This window comes from Denticeps clupeoides, chromosome 1 (assembly GCF_900700375.1).
Source record: "Denticeps clupeoides chromosome 1, fDenClu1.1, whole genome shotgun sequence".
Lineage (NCBI taxonomy): Eukaryota > Metazoa > Chordata > Actinopteri > Clupeiformes > Denticipitidae > Denticeps > Denticeps clupeoides.
In genome coordinates this window covers 31,468,189-31,488,747 of record NC_041707.1, presented here as the reverse complement: position 1 = coordinate 31,488,747, position 20,559 = coordinate 31,468,189, and the positions used below count along the sequence as shown (strand labels likewise).

The 20,559-nt window shown below is 45.0% G+C and overlaps 2 protein-coding genes across 4 annotated transcripts in view; both read right to left on the bottom strand.

Annotated features, from left to right (window-relative positions):
- Positions 1-1,163: 1,163 nt before the first annotated feature.
- On the bottom strand, positions 1,164-15,224 carry map3k9 (mitogen-activated protein kinase kinase kinase 9). Its single transcript, XM_028981898.1, has 11 exons — positions 14,692-15,224; positions 10,954-11,367; positions 9,460-9,640; positions 8,402-8,550; positions 8,123-8,298; positions 7,603-7,843; positions 6,568-6,690; positions 6,285-6,414; positions 5,521-5,633; positions 4,347-5,111; positions 1,164-3,885 (listed from the first exon to the last, which is right to left on the bottom strand). The coding sequence occupies exons 1-11, from the start codon at positions 15,038-15,040 to the stop codon at positions 3,458-3,460; spliced, it is 3,069 nt and encodes a 1,022-aa protein (XP_028837731.1). The 5' UTR covers positions 15,041-15,224; the 3' UTR covers positions 1,164-3,457.
- A 2,557-nt stretch (positions 15,225-17,781) lies between these two features.
- The window catches only part of slc8a3 (solute carrier family 8 member 3), a 64,974-nt gene continuing 62,196 nt past the window's right edge, over positions 17,782-20,559 (bottom strand). For 2 of the 3 annotated variants that reach the window (XM_028981911.1, XM_028981925.1), the window contains 2 exons: positions 20,140-20,412; positions 17,782-19,432 (listed from right to left, as the gene is read on the bottom strand). In XM_028981911.1, the coding sequence (XP_028837744.1) occupies positions 19,056-19,432; positions 20,140-20,412 (650 nt within the window). In that variant the 3' untranslated portion in view covers positions 17,782-19,055. The remainder of the gene's footprint in view (positions 19,433-20,139; positions 20,413-20,559) is intronic. The other variant, XM_028981919.1, reaches the window with a different exon arrangement.

Here is a 20,559-nt window from a genome sequence, read left to right as displayed (position 1 = left end):
GATCCTTTTAGCATTGGTAGATCATTTTTTAAAAAATGTTGCACACACACTCAGCAGCCAACAGCCAGCACAGAGGGCAGATTGTGGGCATATCAGTTTGCATGTCACGCCCTGAAATCTCATTAGCTGGAGGGAATCGTTCGCACTCATTTCAGCCATTTAGATTCAGCAGCTGTGCACAAAATCCCAGAGACAGTAATAAGGAACCCGCATTCACAAAACCGGGGTTCATTTTATATCTGTAGATGATCCCGGAGACCTCTCACGCTTTGCCTGACGTGCCTTTATTCATTCTTTTATGAAATCATGCGCAGACAGGCACAAAGGATTTATGGTAAAACTTCAGGGAGCAGTGGGACTGGGTAACCATAGTAATAATAGGTGTTACCTTGGTAACGATGGCAGAAGCTTCAGAGGTCCTTGGTCTTTTCTCAGCACGAGGAGAAATGTAACCACAATGTACTTCAATGAGGGAGACATTTAGAATTTTGCTCAGATGTTTAAGCAGCAGAGTGTTTGTGTTGGCGTAACTCAGCAATTTACACATCCATACAAAGAGCAGCAGAGCTCGACTCGTAAAAAAAGGAAAATCACTCCGCTCATGTCTGTTGCCGTGGCAACATTCTTTAGTGGATAGTGGCATAACTGTCTTTTTTTTTTTTTTTTAAATGGCCACCATCCTTACATAAATTACTAGGAAAAGTTCCAGCTTGACTTCACAGCCATTCAACTAGGTAAAGTATGAATAATTTTTAATCAGCGGTATTCATCAGCAAATGTCTGCCAACTGTGCATTTCTGTGTCTGTGTGTGGGGGGTAATGATTCTGGGGTTGGAGCAGTAGTGCTCAGTAAACATGACTTCCATCTGACAGCACGTTCCAACGCCTGCAAGTTTTCCTATGATGGAAGTTGACCTCTAGCACAGTCGAGAAATATTCCAGAAATGTTACTAACCTTCAATACCTGTTAAGAAAAATAAATGTCCATAAAAGATCACTCTGGCAGCTGGGCTCTCTTAAAACATCTTATAACACTCACTTGAACTTACGTTTAAGTTTATGCACAGATAAATAGATTGGTTGGACTGGTATTAACATGGTTTTAAACTACACCACCGAAGTCGTGGGGTGAAATTCCCAGACCTGAAATGAGATGAAATACGACAGGCAGAGTCTGACTTCTTTTTACTATTACTTTACACAAGTCTAGGTGCTCCAGTGCAGACACAAGTCCAACATTTCATTTTGTTCTCACGCACACACCATCGGGGGAACCTATCAAACAAAATCACTTTAGGGATGCAGGGAGACTCTAATGACAGTAAATGTACAATCTACATATTTGCTTCTTAGAATAAAAGAGAAATGTGCACACAGCCCATTATAGGTTTCCCTCAGGGAGGAAAATAGCTTATTATTGATGAAGAATTCAGGGTGTTTTAGTTTGAATTAGGTTGAGCATCTGAGGGGATTGTACAAGAATGAATCCCCTGACAAGATGGTCGGCTACGTGTGGAAGAGTGCTCTCATACCTGGAGTTGATGTCAAAAGAAATATTGTACAATCTGCACCAGGACATGGAAACAAAGTAACACAGAAAAAAAGTACAAAAATAAATGTTACAAAAATTTGCATAAATAAACATGTAAACAAATGATAAATATATATCATTTAAAAAAAAAAAAAAAAAAAGGCCGTGCCTCCAGGGCGTTTTTTTTTCTTCTTGCACATCAGCAACCACAAAGCGTGCACAGTTGCATAAATTCTCACAACTTCTCCAAACCCTCACACACACACACACACGGGAGGAATACACCACGGATGTGGGTGCTGCTGCAGTTAGCCGAGAGTTTCTCAGCCCTCATCTCTGTCTGGGGCGACTCGATCGGAGAGATCGACTCGATCTGAGAGCCTTCAGGCTCTGTGCTGTCAACCCAGTGCATCGGCAAGTAATTCAAAGCTAAAGATGGGTGATTACTGTGTTCCCAGGGTGCGTGCACATTTCAGATGTGTGTTTACCTCGTGTGTTTCAATGAGACAAAATGGGAGCATGCTACACGGGCAGAAAAACGGAGCTGAGGAGAGTTTACAGATTACACACAAGCAAAATGTTGAAAATACAATAAATGCAAAAAATTGGAAAAAGGGATAAAAAGCTATACATTCATGTGACTGACGAAAATGCACTTTTTGTTTTTATAGTAAAAAAAGATGCACAATCTTGACCGTGTAGTAAACAATGGGCACAAATGTAAAGCTGTGATTACGTAACCTTATACACAATATTTTAGCAACTCTCTTTATAATGATTTCATGGAGACACTAAGTTCCTCAATGCAGCTAGAAGGTTTGTGTATACCTCCGCTGAATATTGTATTATTTCATGCTTAAAGGTGCTACATTTAATTTTTCATTCAATTATAAATTCAATCGTACAAGAAAACCTATTTTGCGTACCTAAGGCAAACTCACTTAAGGTGATTTTTCTACCTCTTCATATGCTCTGTGATGTTATTGCATTGCAGTGTTATTGAATTTTCAGCTTTAACCATATAAGCAACTCCCCTGATCAAGACAAAAGCCACCGCTGAAAAGCAAATTTTTTAGGAAAGGCAAGGAAGGGGTCCCTCCGCAATCGTGAAACCAAAGATGTGCCATTTAAGGCGACCAAAAATCCATAATATTGATTATTCTGGTTGATATTGGAATTGTTAACAATGGTACATTATGTAATTGTCTTTTTTATGATGTAACTCTTTGGATCTCCTCAAATAGAACAATATTAATAACATGCCCATGTGGTTTTAAGTTTCTCACCTGTAAATGGCACCATTACAATAACTGTTTAACCTCTTGTGACAACACGTAGGCAGTTTCATTCATTGGGATGCTCCATGAAGTCAATGGGTCCGGCGTATATTGCTGGATGGAGCGATGCAAGTTGTACGTTGTTTGTGCATCAATAGTGCCATTCATAGCAAGGATAACAATTTTGACACATAGCACCTTTAATTCTATCACTGAGAGGGCGCTATTGAGCAGGGGACACACAGTCAGGGAATGCCTTTTTGGGTCAGAAAATGTGTCATTAAATCCCGCCAGTCAGGTGACTTGACCTTGATCAGCCAATTACGTGCATAGGTATTAGTGCACACTAATGCAGACTACAAACAAAACCACCCACTCCTAAATGAGGCATTGCATACTGGCACCGGCTTCAGCTACATGTTAATAGATTTCAGAAAACAGTGAGAATGGAAACAAAGCAACTGATGGATAATATGATCCAACACAGATCCGAACCGACCCCAGTCTCCTCTCAGTCACATCAATCCCAAAAGTCCCATTAAGAGGCTTCCAGTGCTCCAGTGGTTCTTCTTTACTCCTTCGTTGCTCATGTTTCACGCAAACTGGAGTAGAAAGCTTATTTGTCAACAGATCACTAAAGTTTTTTCATTCATGACCAGAAACCTGGCTGGACTCGGTAGGGTGAGTCTCTGGCCAACGAGGGCTCAGGCTTGCAGAGCAGGGCGGTACCGTCCCGGCACTGTCCCTCGTCCCGCTGGTCTAGGAGGCTGTCACTCACCCAGGGGGAGCAAGGGGTTGGAGGGACAGCCACACTTCCTCCAAACTCAACAGTGGATGGGGTCTCTGTGCTAGAAGTATGTACTGGTGACTCTCCTCTGCCCCTGCCGCCAGGCGAGTCACCCCAAGGCGCCTCACAGCGAATCCGTGGGGAAGGGCGGGGTCTCACAAGGAAGTCCAGAGTTTTGGGCCGCTCTGGCGGGCAGCGTCGCCGGGGGGTGGGTGGGAAGACAAAGTTTGGGTCAGGCAAGCGTGGGACCTCAGAACCATCATCCTTCATGTACCATGGACTGCCTGGAGCTATCGGTTAAGAGAGATAACCAATTCACTCACAGTTCCAGTATATAATCTGGTTTAGCAAAATTCACTCATATGTTTGAACATGTTCCTGTTGTATATAACTGTAGTTGTTGTTTGCATTTCCATTTAGGGATTATCCTTTGGTTTCAGGGATAGTCTCCCTGGCCTAATTGAGGGTTGAGTGTGTGGCCCAGAGACACAAGGATAGTAAGTGAACCTGTGACGTTATGGTCACCTGAATCATCGGTGAGTGTGTTACATACTAGTCTACTAATTCCACTACAACACAGTAAAGAAGAGTCTCTTTGTTCTCACTCCTATTGTTGAGACATTTTTTTTTCATTAAAACTGTTCAATCATAATATCTGTCTGTGCACATATTTTATGTTCAGTGTGTACGTGTGTGTTTATGTCCATTTCTTCATTATAGATCTGGCCATAACATTTATTAAAAGACATACCTGTACCATCAGCTCTTCCAGGTGGAGGATGGTTGGGACCATGGTTTTGTGGTGGGCAGCCCTTCTTGATGGCCCCATCAGATGGGGTGCGGTGAAGCCCACGCGTGGTGTGTGTGCTGGATGGGATATGGGTGGGTGTGAGGGACTGGCGTGGGTTGCGTTTGAAGCTCTCCACATGAGTGTTCACCAGCGGGTTGAGAGGAAAAGGCTGAGTTATTTTCTCTCTGTGCAGCAGAGGAGGGGTCGGGGGTCGGCAGACAAGGAGCTCCTCGCTGTCAGAGCGGAGCAATGAACGGGTGGAGTTGCAGTCGGAGATGGAGGACAATGAGAGGAGGGTGAGCGAGGGAGGAAGAGCTGGTGGGGGCTGCAGAGGACTCTCCCGTCGGAGGAGTTTACATGTTGGGGGGCTTGTGCTGCGTCGTTGACCCCCTCCGCGGTGAAAGAGACCTTCCCAGCGTGCCTTGCTGCCTCCAACCTCCACCGTAGTTGAGGGTGTCCCCAAGTCTAATAGGTTAAGCCCCAGACCGACTGCAGCGAGGATGGCACCGCATCCAAGCAACACTAGTTCTGAGCGCCGGCCTACTCCAGGACTATGACTCGATGTCGATGTAGGACATGCCTCCCGGGCGGGGCTTCCTACACATTCTGGTCCATAATTTTCTAAGGCTGAAGACCCCTCTCTGTGGAAGGGGATGCAGAGGTATGATTGGCCAGGAGAGGCTCCGCCTCCTGGGGAGTCACTGGTGAAGCAACAGTCTTCATTCTCTGCAGGACAATCATGCACACACACACACACACATATGCAGGCAATTGCAGTTAATTTCATCATACAAAGTGTGTGTGTTTTAGTGTATAAGTGTGTATGCCTCACACAGAAACTAGTATTGGAGTGTGTGTCTGCGTTGCAGTGAGGCTTTTCGCGTCCTTCGCTGTCCGCCACCCCCCGCCTCCCTAGACACCAGGCCCGGATGAATGCGAAACCCTAAAAATATCCCCCTGTCCCACTTTTAAAGCATTTCAGCAACACGAATGAGACATGCTGCTCTACTCCTTTAATATAAAATGCTAGATTGATCTAAACGCACAAATTCATGGCAGGGTGCAGGTTCTTCCTGAAAATTTTCACTAATTCTACCACTTTATTGGCCTTTACAAACCTTCTTGTTGTACTTACCAGTTTCTGCCAGACTAGGCACCCCAGGTACAGCCGGGCTGTGGCGGGGAGAGCGGCGTAGGTTCGGGGCACTACATGACCTTTGCCTGTTTCCCTGCTTTGGGGTCTTCAGACTGCAGTTAAAAGATACAGAAAAGGGCCATAAGGGATGTGAGATTTTATGATTTTAGTTGTTATAAAGAAGGAAAAACTTTAACAGAAACAAATGAAAAGCAAATTTATCTCCTAAAGCTCTACAATGAAAACCAACAGATTCACAGAGATCCTAGGCACACTCATTCCAATCCTGTGAGTTCAGGGGTTGTAGTTGCAGGGTTGTGAGCTCTCACATGATCTAATGATTTGGGATGGAACAAAGCTGGATTAATACCAGAGTTTTCAGGATTCTTGGAGAAACCCTGGCACACTTAAGAGGGTTGAAGCGAAGGTAAAGGCCTTAAAGGAGGCCTCTGGAATCAAGTGAAAGCAACCTAAAAAGATCACCCCTCAGGTAGTCAGTGTTGAGGAGACGTTGACAGCTAAAGCCTCAGATAGAGGAGGCACAATGTTCCAGAACTAGTTGTTTCCCGGATGTGGAAATTTCATGGGGATGCAAGATCATCCAATGAGTATGCAGATGCAACAAAAGAGCTCTGTTATTGATGGATTGGGTCACCAGTAGATGTTTAACTAATGCTACACTGGCCTGTTATGTTGAGGACACATCATCGTGTTTAGTAATGACCTTTAAATGACTATAAGCAATTGAAGCGATAACCTCTGACCTCTCGTCCGCACTGTGCTCACGGTGGGGTCGCGTGCGCCCCTTCTTCCGAGAGCTCTTCCTCTCCTCTTCCTCCTCATGCTGAAATGCTGCATTCCGCCCCCATGCATTTACACCATCGCCAGGAGTCACTATCCAAACACACAGGAAAACAAAAGGAAAACAAAAGAACCATGAACGAGTGATTCTGTAGTACATTTTTACAGGCAAAAATAAAAAAAGAGAACAGAATCAAGCTTTGCATAATTTACAGAATATGTTGTAGATGTTGCTTTTTTTCTTACACTGTATAGCTCGCAAGCGTGGCAAAAGAGGTGGGCTGGTTGGTGGGGTGGAGTTGCTGCCCAGTGTGCTCCGCCTCCGATCCAGTGTAGGAGATGCCTGAACTGTGATCTTATGCTGAAAATCTGTAGCCACACAAGACATTCTGGTTAAATAAATGACACATTGCAGCTACCAAATTACACATTATTACCCCACAGAACCTGTCTCATTTTTACTCGCCACAAAATCACAGGTACAAGCGTGTACAAATACACAGAAATCATGCATTTAGGACTAGGATGGAATCTTTTAGCAGTGAATATCATAGCTTTATTATCTATTATAGGACATTTTTTTTCCAACATACTATTTTGATTAGTTGAGAGTAATCCTGTTATCTCACAATATCTCACAATAATATTACCCTTTATCTTTATATATCATTCTGTCTAATTGCACTGTTCACATTCAAATTGTAAGCTAGGTCAGATGGATTTTAAAACCCTTTAGACTCAGCCACACATACAGCCATAGACAGTAAAAACATGGATGTTATGCATTGTGCCTGTTAGGGTGTGTATCATTCAAATATTTTCAGTACTAATACCTTATTTCAATAAGGAATCCTGGAAAGTACTTTTCTCCATACAAATTACTATGTTTTTAAAGGCCACTCGTTTAATGATAAAAAATATATATTTTAAACATTGGTGATTGCCCTGTGGCGCTCGTGTAATTTGCTCTTCCACCCCTTCTACCCTGTAACCTTTGATTTGTGTCCATATCAAAGATGTATGAGGTCTATGGAATTGGGCACAGATAGGTAATACATTTTCCAGTGTTTGATCAACGTACAGAAGATCAGTACCCAGATCTAGAGCATGTATTGTTGCTTGACATACACCCTTTCAGCCCCATTTTTCAGATAAAATGATGGGGTTGCTGATGTGGCTTGGTGGGTACAAGATGAACTCAATTGAAATGTAATCAACGATTGCACTGGTTACTTCCATCACATCTATACATCCATTACCTGTACAATCACGCATACTGACCTGAGGGGAGGCTGATGCGGTTGCCGTCCCGCAGCTTCAGACGACTGCGTCTGAATTTCCCATGGCGCGTCTCCACCCGGGGGCGCTCCTGGTACAGCTGGCTGATGATGACATTAAGCTCACGCTCCAAGATGTGAATCTCTCGCTCAGCCAGCTCCTGCTCCCGCCTCCGCAGCGCCTCCTCCTGGCACTTCTGCTGCAGTGCAGCACGGCTAAGCTCTTCTTCCCAGGACCTCAGCTCCTAGATGGTCAGAGGTTACACGTTAAAGGTAATTGATATTCACATGCACTACAAACTCAAGCAAAGTAAATATTAAAGCAACACTATGTGGGTTTTTTCAGCTGGCTGTCTGTTCTGCAATGAAAAGAATCTAAAATCCTGGAGTGAGAGGACGGAATGCTAATAGAGATGGTAGGGTGATGGCCTCTCATCCAAAAGCAGTAACCATTCCATGATCATTAATGTTCATTCATTCTGTTCATTCATTAATGTGATCTACTACCTTCTCTGAACTTTTACCTTCTCTTTGGCCCTAAGCTGATCAAACATCTCTTGGATCTCCAGTTTCCAGTCATCCTGTAAGGAGTGGAAGGACTCAGCCGGCATCTCAAAAAAGCCAGACTCCTCTATAGCAGTCAGCTGGTCTAGAATGGTTCTGAAGGATGGGCGGCAGTGGGGGTCTGCATTCCAGCAGTCTGAGAAAGGAGAGAAGACAGAAGCAATTGGGAAGAGAAGGGGAAAGGGCTAAAGAAACAGAAGAAACACAGGAGCTGGGTGTGTGGGCAGAGCCAATCTTACCCTCCATGAGTCGGGCAAAGGGCTCGGGGCAGGTAGAGGGAATGGGCAGTGCCAGTTTGTTCATGGCCACTCCATATGCAACCGCCAGACCGTCAATGCCACGGAACGGCACCTCTCCTGTCAACAGTTCCCATAGCAACACACCGTAGCTACCAAGGAGAAAACAAATTGTTATATTGACTTTCCTTTTCACAAATAGAGCAAAGAAGAGAGAGCAGAAGTACGTGTGTATGATTCAGAAAACCAGTGTTTTACTGTTGTTTAGAAAATTGAAATTATTTTGGTTGATTAAACTCCACCAGTGGTCAAAAACAGCCTTTAATGGCTTCTTTGGTAAGTTAGTCCCCCACGAGGTCAACATCTTCTCCTGCGTTGATCTGCAGTGTAATCCGCTCTGCAGCGGCAAACTCCAGACAGGAATAGCTTTGTTAAACCGAGTGTGTGAGTGTGTCCGAGATAAACCCTCACACAAGCTTCTCATTTAACTCACAGTGGTTTCACAACCAGCAGTGAGGGTTACAGTTTATTACCATCTTTCCTGTAACCACACAAATTTAATGTTAACATTTTCCAAGACACTGAAAATCAGAAGAGGTTCATTTAGCATCACAGTTCCATTTTTAATTGATGCTCAGACAGGAGTTATGACCATCTTTGATCAAAGCCTTCCTCTTTGCCTTGACACTCTCCTCACACACACACACACACACACACACACACACACACACACACACACGCATTCAGTACCAGCAAGCCCAGTTAAGATGAAAAATGACAGTAAATATCCTAAATGTCCTAAAATCACAGATTTTAGATGTTGAAATCATGAGCACAAAGAGCATGTTCTATTTGTACAGCATCCCTTAATCTCTGAAAGATTAATTTGTTTTAAAATTGTAGTTGAGACAACCTAATAAAGAGGCTGGGCCCAGCAGCCCTCCATGTTCCTGATCAAATAATTAAATTAGATTCTATTCGTTTTATAATCACAGAAACGACACGTATTTGGTATTTCGTAAGACAATTTTCTGTGCTGGCACTCCTTGTGCCACGCCTACCTCCACACGTCGCTGCCCTTGGAGAAGGTGGAGGAACGGATGACCTCTGGGGCCATCCAGGCGTAGGTGCCCGCCGCGCTCATTTTTGTGGTGCGGTGCCACTCGCGCGCCAGCCCAAAGTCGGTGATCTTCAGCGTCTTGCTGCTCAGGTCCTCATTTTCCACCTTCTCCAGGATGAGAACTGCAGCAGGAGCCGGGGGGTGTTTGGGTTTGTTGGGAAGGGGAGGGAAATGATGAATTGATGCATGATGGGAGGGGGGTTGTGTTTTGGATAGTCGACGTGTGTTTTTTCATCAGGGTGGTATCAAATGGTTGAGGCCAGTGAAGAAAAGAAGTGAAAAGAAAGAAAAAGAAAGGGTGCAACAAGAAACAAATTAGACAAAAGTGGAAAGGAAAGACAGCTGTAAGTTAGCAGAGAATATACAGAACATGGAGATCTAAGAGAATTACTAATGGGAGTATCTCTTTTTGTGGTGGGTTTAAAAATATGTGAGAAATGTTGTGTCCATTTGAACTTTACAGGGAGGTGCAGGAATCATCTGTGGGATCACACACACAAAAAGACACATCAGCCCTGTAATTACACCGGCCTCTGGCTGGAAATAAACCCAAACCGATGAAGGCAGGACATAAATGCATTAGATGTGTGTGCTGAATGTGTATTAATGCTCTGAGAGTGAATTAATGCGTTGCCTTGTTGAGCTGGTGGTGGCAGGCACACAGAGGAGCTTAGAAACCCATGAGCCAATCACAAGAAAGACCTTGAGCTAATCACAACTCACAGACCAATAAGATGCAAGAGTCTGAGAGCAGTAGCCAATACCAGGACCAGACTGAGAGGCAAATCCTTGTTAATAGGCTTGAGGTTTAGGAGAAACAGCAGGGCAAACCTCCTGCAAAAGGCTGGATTACACACACACACACACACACACACACACACACAAAATCCCCTCAAATACACAGGAGTCACTTCCAAACACACACACTTGTCACAATCAAATTGATCGCGCTGAATCTCATCAACTTCTTGACTTTAACTATGCGTAAGATTGCAACATATTTCAGTTATTTCTGGCTGCTTTAATATTAAACAGAATGAAAGCAAGGAATGAATTATTATGGTGATGGTGTAAAAGATGGGCAAAGTACAGCTGAGCAAAATATGGCACAAACATCTCCTGTAACAAGCTTCTGGTACCAGCATGTGGATGTCACAGTAAATTGTTTTTTTTGTAAATGTCCTTGCATAAGGAAAAGTTATGACAGGGCGCGCACTGTAAAACAGCTATATTCGTAGCATTCAGAATTTAGTCTACAGCACTGTCACGCCTCTGTCACAACCTGCCTTTTCATCCTGGTGTTTGTCTGCAGTGTGTCAGCGTAACCCTGCTCGAAAATCTGTATGGAAATATGTGTGCATTGCTCAGCAATGTAAGGCCTTCAAATACTGCATGCATGTTCATACACAAACCCCTTAAAAAGCTGGGCTCTTACTGTTGCTTGACTTGAGGTCCCGATGGATGATGGGTACTATGGCCTGGCAGTGCAGGTACAGCATGGCTCGCGCCACCTGGACTGCCCAGTCCACCAGGATGTGGGGGGGTATGCGTTTGCCAGACAGCGTGCGATTGAGGGGTCCGCCGCGGGCGTACTCCATCACCAAGCACAGGTTGGGCTCCTGAAGACACACCCCCAGCAACGCCATGATGTTGGGGTGGCGCAGCATGGCGAACAGCTTTGCCTCCTGCCGCACACTCTCCAGGGTCTGGCTGATGTCCTCATCCAGGTCGTGGCGCGCGGCCTTCACCGCCACCTCCATGCCCCGCCACTGCGCCCGGTACACCTTCCCGAATCCTCCCACGCCAATGATCTCCTCCAGCAGCAGCTCTGAGAACTCGATCTCCAGCACTGTAGGACCAACAACATAACTCTGAGCTCACCGTCAACATCTCACCCACAGTATACAAGGATCACTGATATATATATCAGTACTGTGTATATATATATAGGCACCCCTAGTTAGTTGAGGCTAAATTCAGGTGTTTTTTAAACCGGACCTCCAAATCTCTGTACCACTGACTGAATCCCAGTATAATTAATGAATTACAAGAGGGCAAAAAAAAGAAAAAAACTCACCACCACAGGAGTCAGTTGCTCTTCATTATTCAGTAACTACATTTATTTCATGGAACCATCCAGAAATACCAATGGCAGACATAGGAATAAATGGACAATTAATGGCGTGTCCAGACTAATAACCCTGGCCAAGGACTCAGATATAACAGATAACACTACGAAGACACTGTATAATACTTTATACACTTTCAGAAACAGGGGTGCAGCAGGAGTGCATCTCTGTTCCCAAAGACACAGTCAACAAGGTTGAACCCCACAGGGCAAATTGCAGGCTCAAAAATGCACAAATACCGCAACGTACTTTATTTACAACATTGTACAGCTGTTCTTTTTCTTGTGCATCTTAATTACTGTGGTTATCCTCACTAGCAGAACCAAGGTGTCCTCACTAAGAACCAAGTTTTTTTTTTTTTTTAAGTTTTATCGTTTTTAGCATATATGGTGTCTGGTGTTTTGTTGATCAGCGCCTGCTCAGCACAGCTTCATGGCGTAAAAAAACGTCAGCATTCAAATGCATAGGACACCGAGGAGAAGGACGGGGCAGCGGGGGACAAGCGTAGGTCTAGTTTCTGCAGGGGAGGGTGGGACGTGTCCCTGGCACTGATTCAGATGTAGTGGAGAAGGTCCGCACTTGGAAATTCGGTAAAACCTCTGCATGAAACAGCAACATATACTACACATACTATAATAACGGGGAACCTTGAGATAATAAGTTGAACAGATACGAGAAATCAATATAATAGGTCGTTAAAACTCACTTTATGCCCAGTGGTGAGAACAAAACACACTGAGAACATACTGAGAGTGTTGTATCGAATCCAGTCACATTTTATTTGTTGTCGTGTGACATGCATGTGGGTTCTGTGGCTGGTCCTTACTAGAAACAAACCCCCCAAAAAACTACTGTTCTCAACACTAGGCACTCAATTTACTTGTGGTGGTCGTGTGAGACGGGGCTGGGAGAGCGTGTCCGCCTGTCCCTCTCAGTAAAGGGTAGATCTGCTCTTCCCTCCACGCCTGTCATCAATATTTCATCCCGAGACCCCAGCACGAATCTAGGCCACCCAGAGGGGGAGACGCAGAAGAGGTAAAGCACAGCAGCCGACAGAGACTGCAGAGAGGAGCCCTCCCGTACCCCTCAGAAACATTTTATCCTGACGTACAGCACCTGCTTTTATTTCACATTGGTGTACAAATTCAAACATTTCTGTGTGGTTTGACACAAAATTGCATTACATATGTGATGATTTGTTTTTCTATGAAAGTCAAACACTTGCTTTCCCTGAGAGAGTAAGAAAAAAAAATATCTGCAGATAAAAATGCTGAACAGACTTTTTATAAAGGACAGCAAAGGAAAATCCGCTCCTCCGGCAATGCTGAGCCATCTGAGTAGGGAAAAGAAAGTCCCCTTAACTTGTCACTCACTAAGAACCCCCTTAAAGCGCACGGTTCAGCACCACGGACAACTCCCCAGAAAGCAACACACGTACATGGAGACCCTGTAGTTATTTTCACTCACTCACTCACTCACTCACTCACACACACACATACACACTCACTCACACACTCATCATAACCGCTTAGTCCTAATCAGGGCCGGGACACTGGGCGCAGAGCGGAGACCCAGGGAGGGGCGTAACACACTTTCACAGCAATGGACAATTCAGAGTCACTGATTCGTCTTCAGGTGGCAGGTGGTGGGTAAGAAAGCGGACCCGTAATCTGAAAGTTGGTGGGTTCGAATTCCGAGCTGCCAAGGTGCTACTGACGTGCCACTGAGCAACCGTCCCCACACACTGCTCCACGGGCGCCTGTCACGGCTGCTCCCCAAGGATGATGGTTAAAAGCAGAGGACACATTTCGTTGTGTCACCGTGTGCTGTGCTGCAGTGTTTCACAATGACAATCACTTCACTTTAAATAAAAAAAAAGTTGGTGGGAGAAAACCGGAGAAACCGGAGGAAACCAGCGCAAAACACGGGAAACTAACCACTATGCGGTTACTATGGCATACTTAAAAAGTATGCACGAAAAGGATGTTTTATTCCAGTCCTTTAAGGTTTATGTGGATGAATTCTTCATTTTAGAAATATAGAGGGTGGGCCATTTATACACCTTAATAAAATGGGAATGGTTGGTGACATTAAACACATTTTATAAGTGGTCAGAAACTTAATAACTCATGAAAGAATAAAGTTACAACATTGTTTCCCTTGTGAAATTACCAATAAATTTGATGTGTCACATGACCCTCTTCCGATTGAAAAAACAAAAGTTGGATCCAATGGCCGACTTCAAAATGGCCACTATGGTCACCACCCATCTTGAAAAGTTTGCCTCCTCACATATACTAATGTGCCACAAACAGGACGTTAATATCACCGACCATTCCCATTTTATTAAGGTGTATCCGTATAAATGGGCCACCCTGTAGGTTTTAAAGGTCGTAATTTAAGTCCAAGTCACCAAGTCTTGACCTTACTCAAAACCGTCACCATTCCGGTTGTTTACAGGTCCACGCTGGTTCTGCACTTTCTGTACATGCATTCTCTTGATGACTTTATATACTTCCCACACACACTCTCACACACTCAGTCTTGTCTTCAGCTGTTTTCCCGGCTGCATCACACTGGACAGGTGATCATAAAGGTATCAAATCTCAGAATTAAAAACTGGAATCCTTGCTGGGCTGTAACTATGGTTCTGAAATGGACCTGTTATCAGAAAGTTGCTGGTTCGAATCCCGAAGCGGCCAATGTGCCAGTGAGGTCCCCACACACTGCTCACTAAGGGTGATGGGTTAAAGGCAGAGGACACGTTTCGTTGTGTGCTGTGCTGCTGTGTTTCCTCCTCCTCCTCCTCCTCCTCCTCTGTCGCCCATTAAAGGGTCCACCCGCTGTTCCTGGCCCGTGACGCACGCCATTTGCACTGCGGATATAGCGGAGGGGCGTGTCGGCGTGGGAGCCCGAATAAAAACGAAGGTCATTAGGGAAGGCAGCACCTCGAAATCTCGCCCCCTCCCCACAACTCTTATTAAAAGCCCAGCAAGAGTTCCGATACGAGATGCCGTTTCGCACGTGACTCCCGGTTCACTTACGCTGCAGGGACGGCACGGGGAACTGCGCGCGGTCGTCGGGCGCCGAGATCGCGCCGCCGCTGCTGACGTAGTTACAGGGGAATATGCCGACACGCTCGCCGATCTTGCCCGTCCACCAGCCCTCGTCGCCGGACACCATCGAGTCTTTGGACAGTACCTCCACCTGGTCCCCCCTCCGGAGGCTGAGCTCGTCCTCGGCACCGGCGTCGTAGTCGAACACCGCCGTCCAGCAACCGGAGCCCGCAGTGACGGGCGCCCATCCTCCGGCGTCCGCTTCGGCGCTGAGGGTCTGAGCGGCGCACCCATCCGGACTGCGGCGGGGCTCAGACGGCGACCTGAAAGCATCCATGGACGCGACCCATAGGTGGAGGAGGCGCCAGCAGCCTACAGCGGCCACGGGACGGGACACAAAGCCGCGGGGAGCACGGCGGGGGGCGGTGGGTGGACAGCCGCGGGTCCCGAGCTCATCGCGCCGTCACGTCCGTGGAAGCCACGCACGGGCCTCCGCCTGATAAGAGAAATTGCGGCTTTACGCGCGCGCTCCCGCCCAGTTCGCAGCGACGCGTCGACGCGTCGTCGCCTCCCGCGTCGCCATACGCGCGCAGTCGCATCAATCACGAGCGCGCGGCGCGATTTAACGCGCAGGCTCAATGCCAACGTTGCCAGTTTGGAGTTTTATCCTGCAACAAAAGAACGCTACTCGCTACTATGTTTCAATAGTTTTAAAATTACATTAATTTCGTCGACTTTGAAATAAAATATTCAGAGTAATACATATTTATAAGAGGTGAGTGGGTTAGTGAAAAAGCGAAGATCCAGGTTGAAGAGCTGGCAACACAGCGTGTTCAGCGCATGCATCGCCATCGACAACCTTTTCACGTTTGCTCATATGACGCCCCACCCGTGACACGTCATAATCTGTTAGTCCAATCAAGCCACGCTGTGTGGACTGTTATCCCGCCATTAAATCAAACCTGATCAGGAGTGAGGACTTCTGGTTTGAGGTGACATGGGATACATTTTTAAAGGACTTCAAAAAAAAACCTACAGGGTCAGTTTTCAGTGTTTCTAATAAAACAACAACAGCAGCTTCCAGCAACACATGCAATTCACCTCCAAACAGTTTTTCATTTGTCTTTATTTTGGACAAAAAAAGACAAAGAAGCATCTTAACATAAATCGCAAAATGAATGTAGACACCATGCATAAATCCCTGAAATAAAAATACGATGCATCATTTTTGAGGAGTAAAAAAAAAGAAGAAAAGTCCAAAAGTTTATATGCCTAAAGTTGTTTTATGTGTTGATCGGGTCCCATGTGACATCAAACCCCAAGCAGTTCTGAAAGACACAATTTCGTCATCCCGCTCACTTGTAGTGGCCACGCAGACACATGCCTTCATGTTGGCGATAGTCTGAGTTTAACAACTCAATTTAATTCCACATTTAGTCCTATTCTGGGAACACATTTTTCTCATTGTTCTTTAACCCAAGAGGGGACATACAGTGTAAAGATGAAAAAGTTTATTCATTTTACATGAATGGTTACATATGCATGTGCTGCATTCTCAGAGTATCCATGTTTTTGGGTCTGGATGAAAGAGGAGTTCCTCTCCACGGAAAATGCCAGAACATTTTGCGGATTCTACAGGCCCTGAGAGTAACATCCACAGATGCTTTTGTATGTAGTGCACAAGCTTGACACTATACTGTACTTGGTCTAATAATAATGAATAATATTAGTCCTTTCTGGTGCCAAAACAGGATGTTCATGACAAGCAGAACACAGAGGATATAAAATGTTGAGTTTTTCGAGTCAGGAGAAGGAACGGCTGATTATTGGTTTCAGCAAAACTGGCAAAATGCAGCCTTGCAGAATTCGTGGTTATGATTACCAAGAGCTAGAAAATGGTCGACGTTGCAATGGCTGGTGCAGGGGGGTATTGGGTGCTCTCTCTGTGAGTCCAGTTGTACCGCATTGTTGTCTATTTGTGTGTGTGTGTGTGTGTTTGAAGCTGATACACTTATTAAAGCCTGGATGCTCTGAAAAACACACTCACACAGACCCTCAGCCTGCTGATTCTCTCCCTGGGAAGCACTAGGCTGAAAAATGATAACCACAGCTACCCTTGAGAACAACAAAAAATGATTTTTAAGAATGAGCCAGCATGAGAAGACGTGACAGCTCATAGATATTACTGTAATGCTTTTGAAGGGTGTGTGTGTGCTGTTTTGATTGTTTTGTTCTCTGTGTGCGGTTGAAATATTATTCTAAAGTTTGCCCTGTTGAAGAGCCAGCACCAGCAAAGCAAGCTACACACACACTTGCAGACTCTTGCACACATGTGCAGCCAGAGGTGTTAGAACACACACACATACACACACACACACACACACACACACACACAAACACACGCAACCAAAAAAGGCAATATGCGGCACAGGAAATTGTGTACCAGCCAGATCCAACACAAACCGACAAATAAAAATACATTTAAAGAAAACCATACTCACGCACGGAGGGAAAATGAAGCAGAAGTCCTCCACTGTTATGCAGAGTCGTGAAGGTGTATGTTTATTTTGTTAAAAGGCTTTTTTTTCTCATTGGTAGACAAAGCAATCGGGGATGAGAGGGCAATGTGTGTATGTGTGTGTGGGCACTGGCATGTGTGCTGAGGACAGTGATGTAAACAGTGTGTAAACAGATATTTAGAAGGATGTACACTTTAGTGTTGAAAGCCTGTTAGTTATAAATCCAGATGTTAGTAGAACACACACACAGACACACACACAACCAGTATTGTATATTTGTGCACCCTGGTGAGATGGGGTAGAGATAGCACCCCCCAGTGGTGATTGGGTCAACGTGTGTGTCTTGCTTAACGCTCCTGTTCTTTGGTTCTACTCTCTAATGTTCCTCCAACACTATAACATGCTAGATACTTCATCACACACACACACATACACTCTTTTTCCTACATGATTGTGTACCATTGCATTGTGGGTAACATTCAACAAAATTAGCTTATTCTTATCAATTGATATAACAGCAGGATTCCAACATGGCAACGCAGAAACCAGAACCTTTTTCTCTTCTGCATAAATAGCATTTTATTTACTCTATGGACAATCCGGAGCAGATCAGCCCTGTTTTTGTCACTGCAACTGTCCTTTCATTTCACACATTTCACATTTTGGTAAAAGCTTGTGGTGCTGAAGTGCTCTGTTTCATAACATTGAACTTTGGCACATAAAGAAATTCCAGGACTTCGAACAAAAAGAACATATCCATGTTTTTGACCTCTGAAATCCGACATCAATTGCTGAGTTATGAAGCCACACCCCCAAAACCCAAAGTGTGTGTTAAAAAGTGGCAGATGCACAAGGTTCAGTGATGTTACAACATTCTTTAAAAAAAAGAAAAGAAAAAAAAAGAAGAAGCTCAAATTGGTGTTGAGTGTGCTTTGTGTCATCCTTCCGTTCATTTTTTTTTCTTCCTCAGACACGCTCTTCCTTTGCACCGGAGACCATCACCCCACAGACCCCCCCACCCCGTGTAACAGTAAGTGACCACATTGAAACGAATATTCAAAATATACAGAAAATATGGAAATATATTATATAGATAGATATATACTATGTAAGTAATGTTCAGGGCAGTTTGATAAATGTTCTCCTTGCATTTTCCTTCCTCGCCACCGTGTTTTATTCCTCCTCTAAAACAGATACTTCTGCCACATGTGTCCTCCTCGTTCCAATTTCGTTGAACACTGTAGCCGCTGTGGCATTCCATAAGAAACTCAATAAAAATAAAATACTATGAGTCCAGTCAACAGATCTTCAATAATTTTATACCTTTCTTTATGTTTTTTTTTCTGATGAAATACTATTCTTAGCTTTTTATGTAGATCAGAAAATAGTTCTCTTAGGATTTCCTCTTTTTGTAATTTTTTTTGTGTCTGTTTTTTTTTTCCCAAAATATTTTAGAAAAAAAGTCATTCTCATTGAGGATGTTGAGAAAAATATAGACTTTTAATAGCTCCGCCTCCAGGTTTCAGAAGGACAAAAGGCCCAGTCAGAAACGCTCCTCCAAACCCCACCCACTGTGTGCAGCCAATCATCACAGAGAAGCAAACAGAGGGATGTTGACATCATGTTTTTCCAAGAATTCATCTTTCTCTCCCTTAAAACCAAACAAACACATATAGACATTCACCCTTCTTTCAAATCCTTTCATTTGCTTTCTTTCTTCAAATCTATTTAGATATTTCTCCATCCTTCACTCCCATTGTAGCTGGGCCCGAGTCCTGTGCTTCCCCCTCTTTCTCTTCTTGTCTTCCTCCCTCCTCCCTGTTCTCCCGGTCTTCAGAAGCCCTCTATATGGCAGTAGGCCTCCAGGCTGGAGAACAGGATGTAGAGGAACCAGAGACTGAAGAAGAAACTGCTGGTGAGGAAGCGGTGGCCCCGCGGGCCGCCCAGCTCCCCGCCGATGTGGGCGCGGCGTCGGTACAGCAGCACGCTCACTGCCAGGAAGGCGAAGATTGTGAAGAGTGTGACTGAGAAAGCCAGCGAGCCGGCCAACACCACAAACTGCCGCCCATGGATGTGGTGGTAGATGGCGGCCACTGACCACGCCACGCCGATGCCCAGGAACACGTTGACTGCGTTGCTGCCTGTAACGTTTCCGATGGAGGCGTCTGCGTACGTGTCCTGCACTGCTGCCACCTTGCTGGCAAAAGTGTCTGCATTTGGAGCGCAAAAAGAGACAGAAAGAAGAGAGAGACAGACTGATTACTTTTTTCTGATGAGTTCATGGAGATATCCATGCCTTTCACTCATTTGCACACCTTCACCCTACCTGTTCCACACATTTTATGTTAAAGATATAAAAGTGTAATATTTTCATTGTATACTTGCAACATTTGCAATACTGTGGTCTGTAGCGGTCGCAAAAAGCATTTCAGTGCATATCATACCGTGCATGACTATGTATGTGACAAATAAAATTTGAATTTGAAATATCAGCTTAAACTCCATTTTAGACATATAATCAGAAAAATATTCTCCTCTCAAAATAAAACTATAATCTACTTCACACTTGTACTAGTCCATGCATAAAGAAAAGCTACTTAATCTCCTGTACAGACGGTACTACAAATTTCTTATAGCATTACCAGAGGAAAATGTAATGTTATAAGAAATCTGTTCACAGACCTCTGGAGGTTTCTGCAGGCTTCACGTCAGGTGCTGCCCACAGGTGCAAGGGGGTTAAGCAGCTCATTTTGGTGAAGCTCTGCCCTGTACAGATGGGCTCTTTAGCCTCAGATGTGCTTCTCTCACCCGAGTCCGTGCAGCTGCGAGGTGGTGCTCAGTAACGTGCCAGAGCTTCAAACGAGTGGTCTGCTGACCTTACACACACACACACACACACACACACACACACACTCACCTGGTATGGATGTGCCAAGGGCCACAAAGACAACAGCAGTGACGGAGTCCTTGAGGCCGATTGTACAGCCAAAGTGGGAGGCCAGATCCCCGATGATGGCTGTCAGAAAGCCAATGATGATGATGGAGACGATGAAGCAGGCCCAACCGTTCCAGTACTCAGTGGGCGGGACACAGGCGAAGAGAACCTTCCAGAAGACAGTCAGGAAATGCATGACATAATCAAAGCAGGAGGGCAACCGTTCCTCTCCGTTGTCATCCTCATCTTCATCTCCTGGGGGGAAGTTGGAGGAGCAAAGGGGAAACCAGAGATGTGGCGGAGGAGACAGGAGCAGAGCAGGAGATGGACGTGAAAGTGCATTAGAGTGCACAGAGGGTGTGGAGAGGAAGAGAAGGAGAAAGAAAGAAAGATGAATGAATG

What these genes read in the sequence shown, in the direction of transcription:
- map3k9 (XM_028981898.1), bottom strand. Translation starts at nt 15,040, where the DNA reads ATGGATGCTTTCAGGTCGCCGTCTGAGCCCCGCCGCAGTCCGGATGGG. An exon ending in AGCTTAGGGCCAAAGAGAAG is followed by an intron (nt 7,844 to 8,122) that starts GTAAAAGTTCAG and finishes CTGACCATCTAG; the next exon opens with GAGCTGAGGTCCTGGGAAGA. An exon ending in GAGCACAGTGCGGACGAGAG is followed by an intron (nt 5,634 to 6,284) that starts GTCAGAGGTTAT and finishes TTTTAACTGCAG; the next exon opens with TCTGAAGACCCCAAAGCAGG.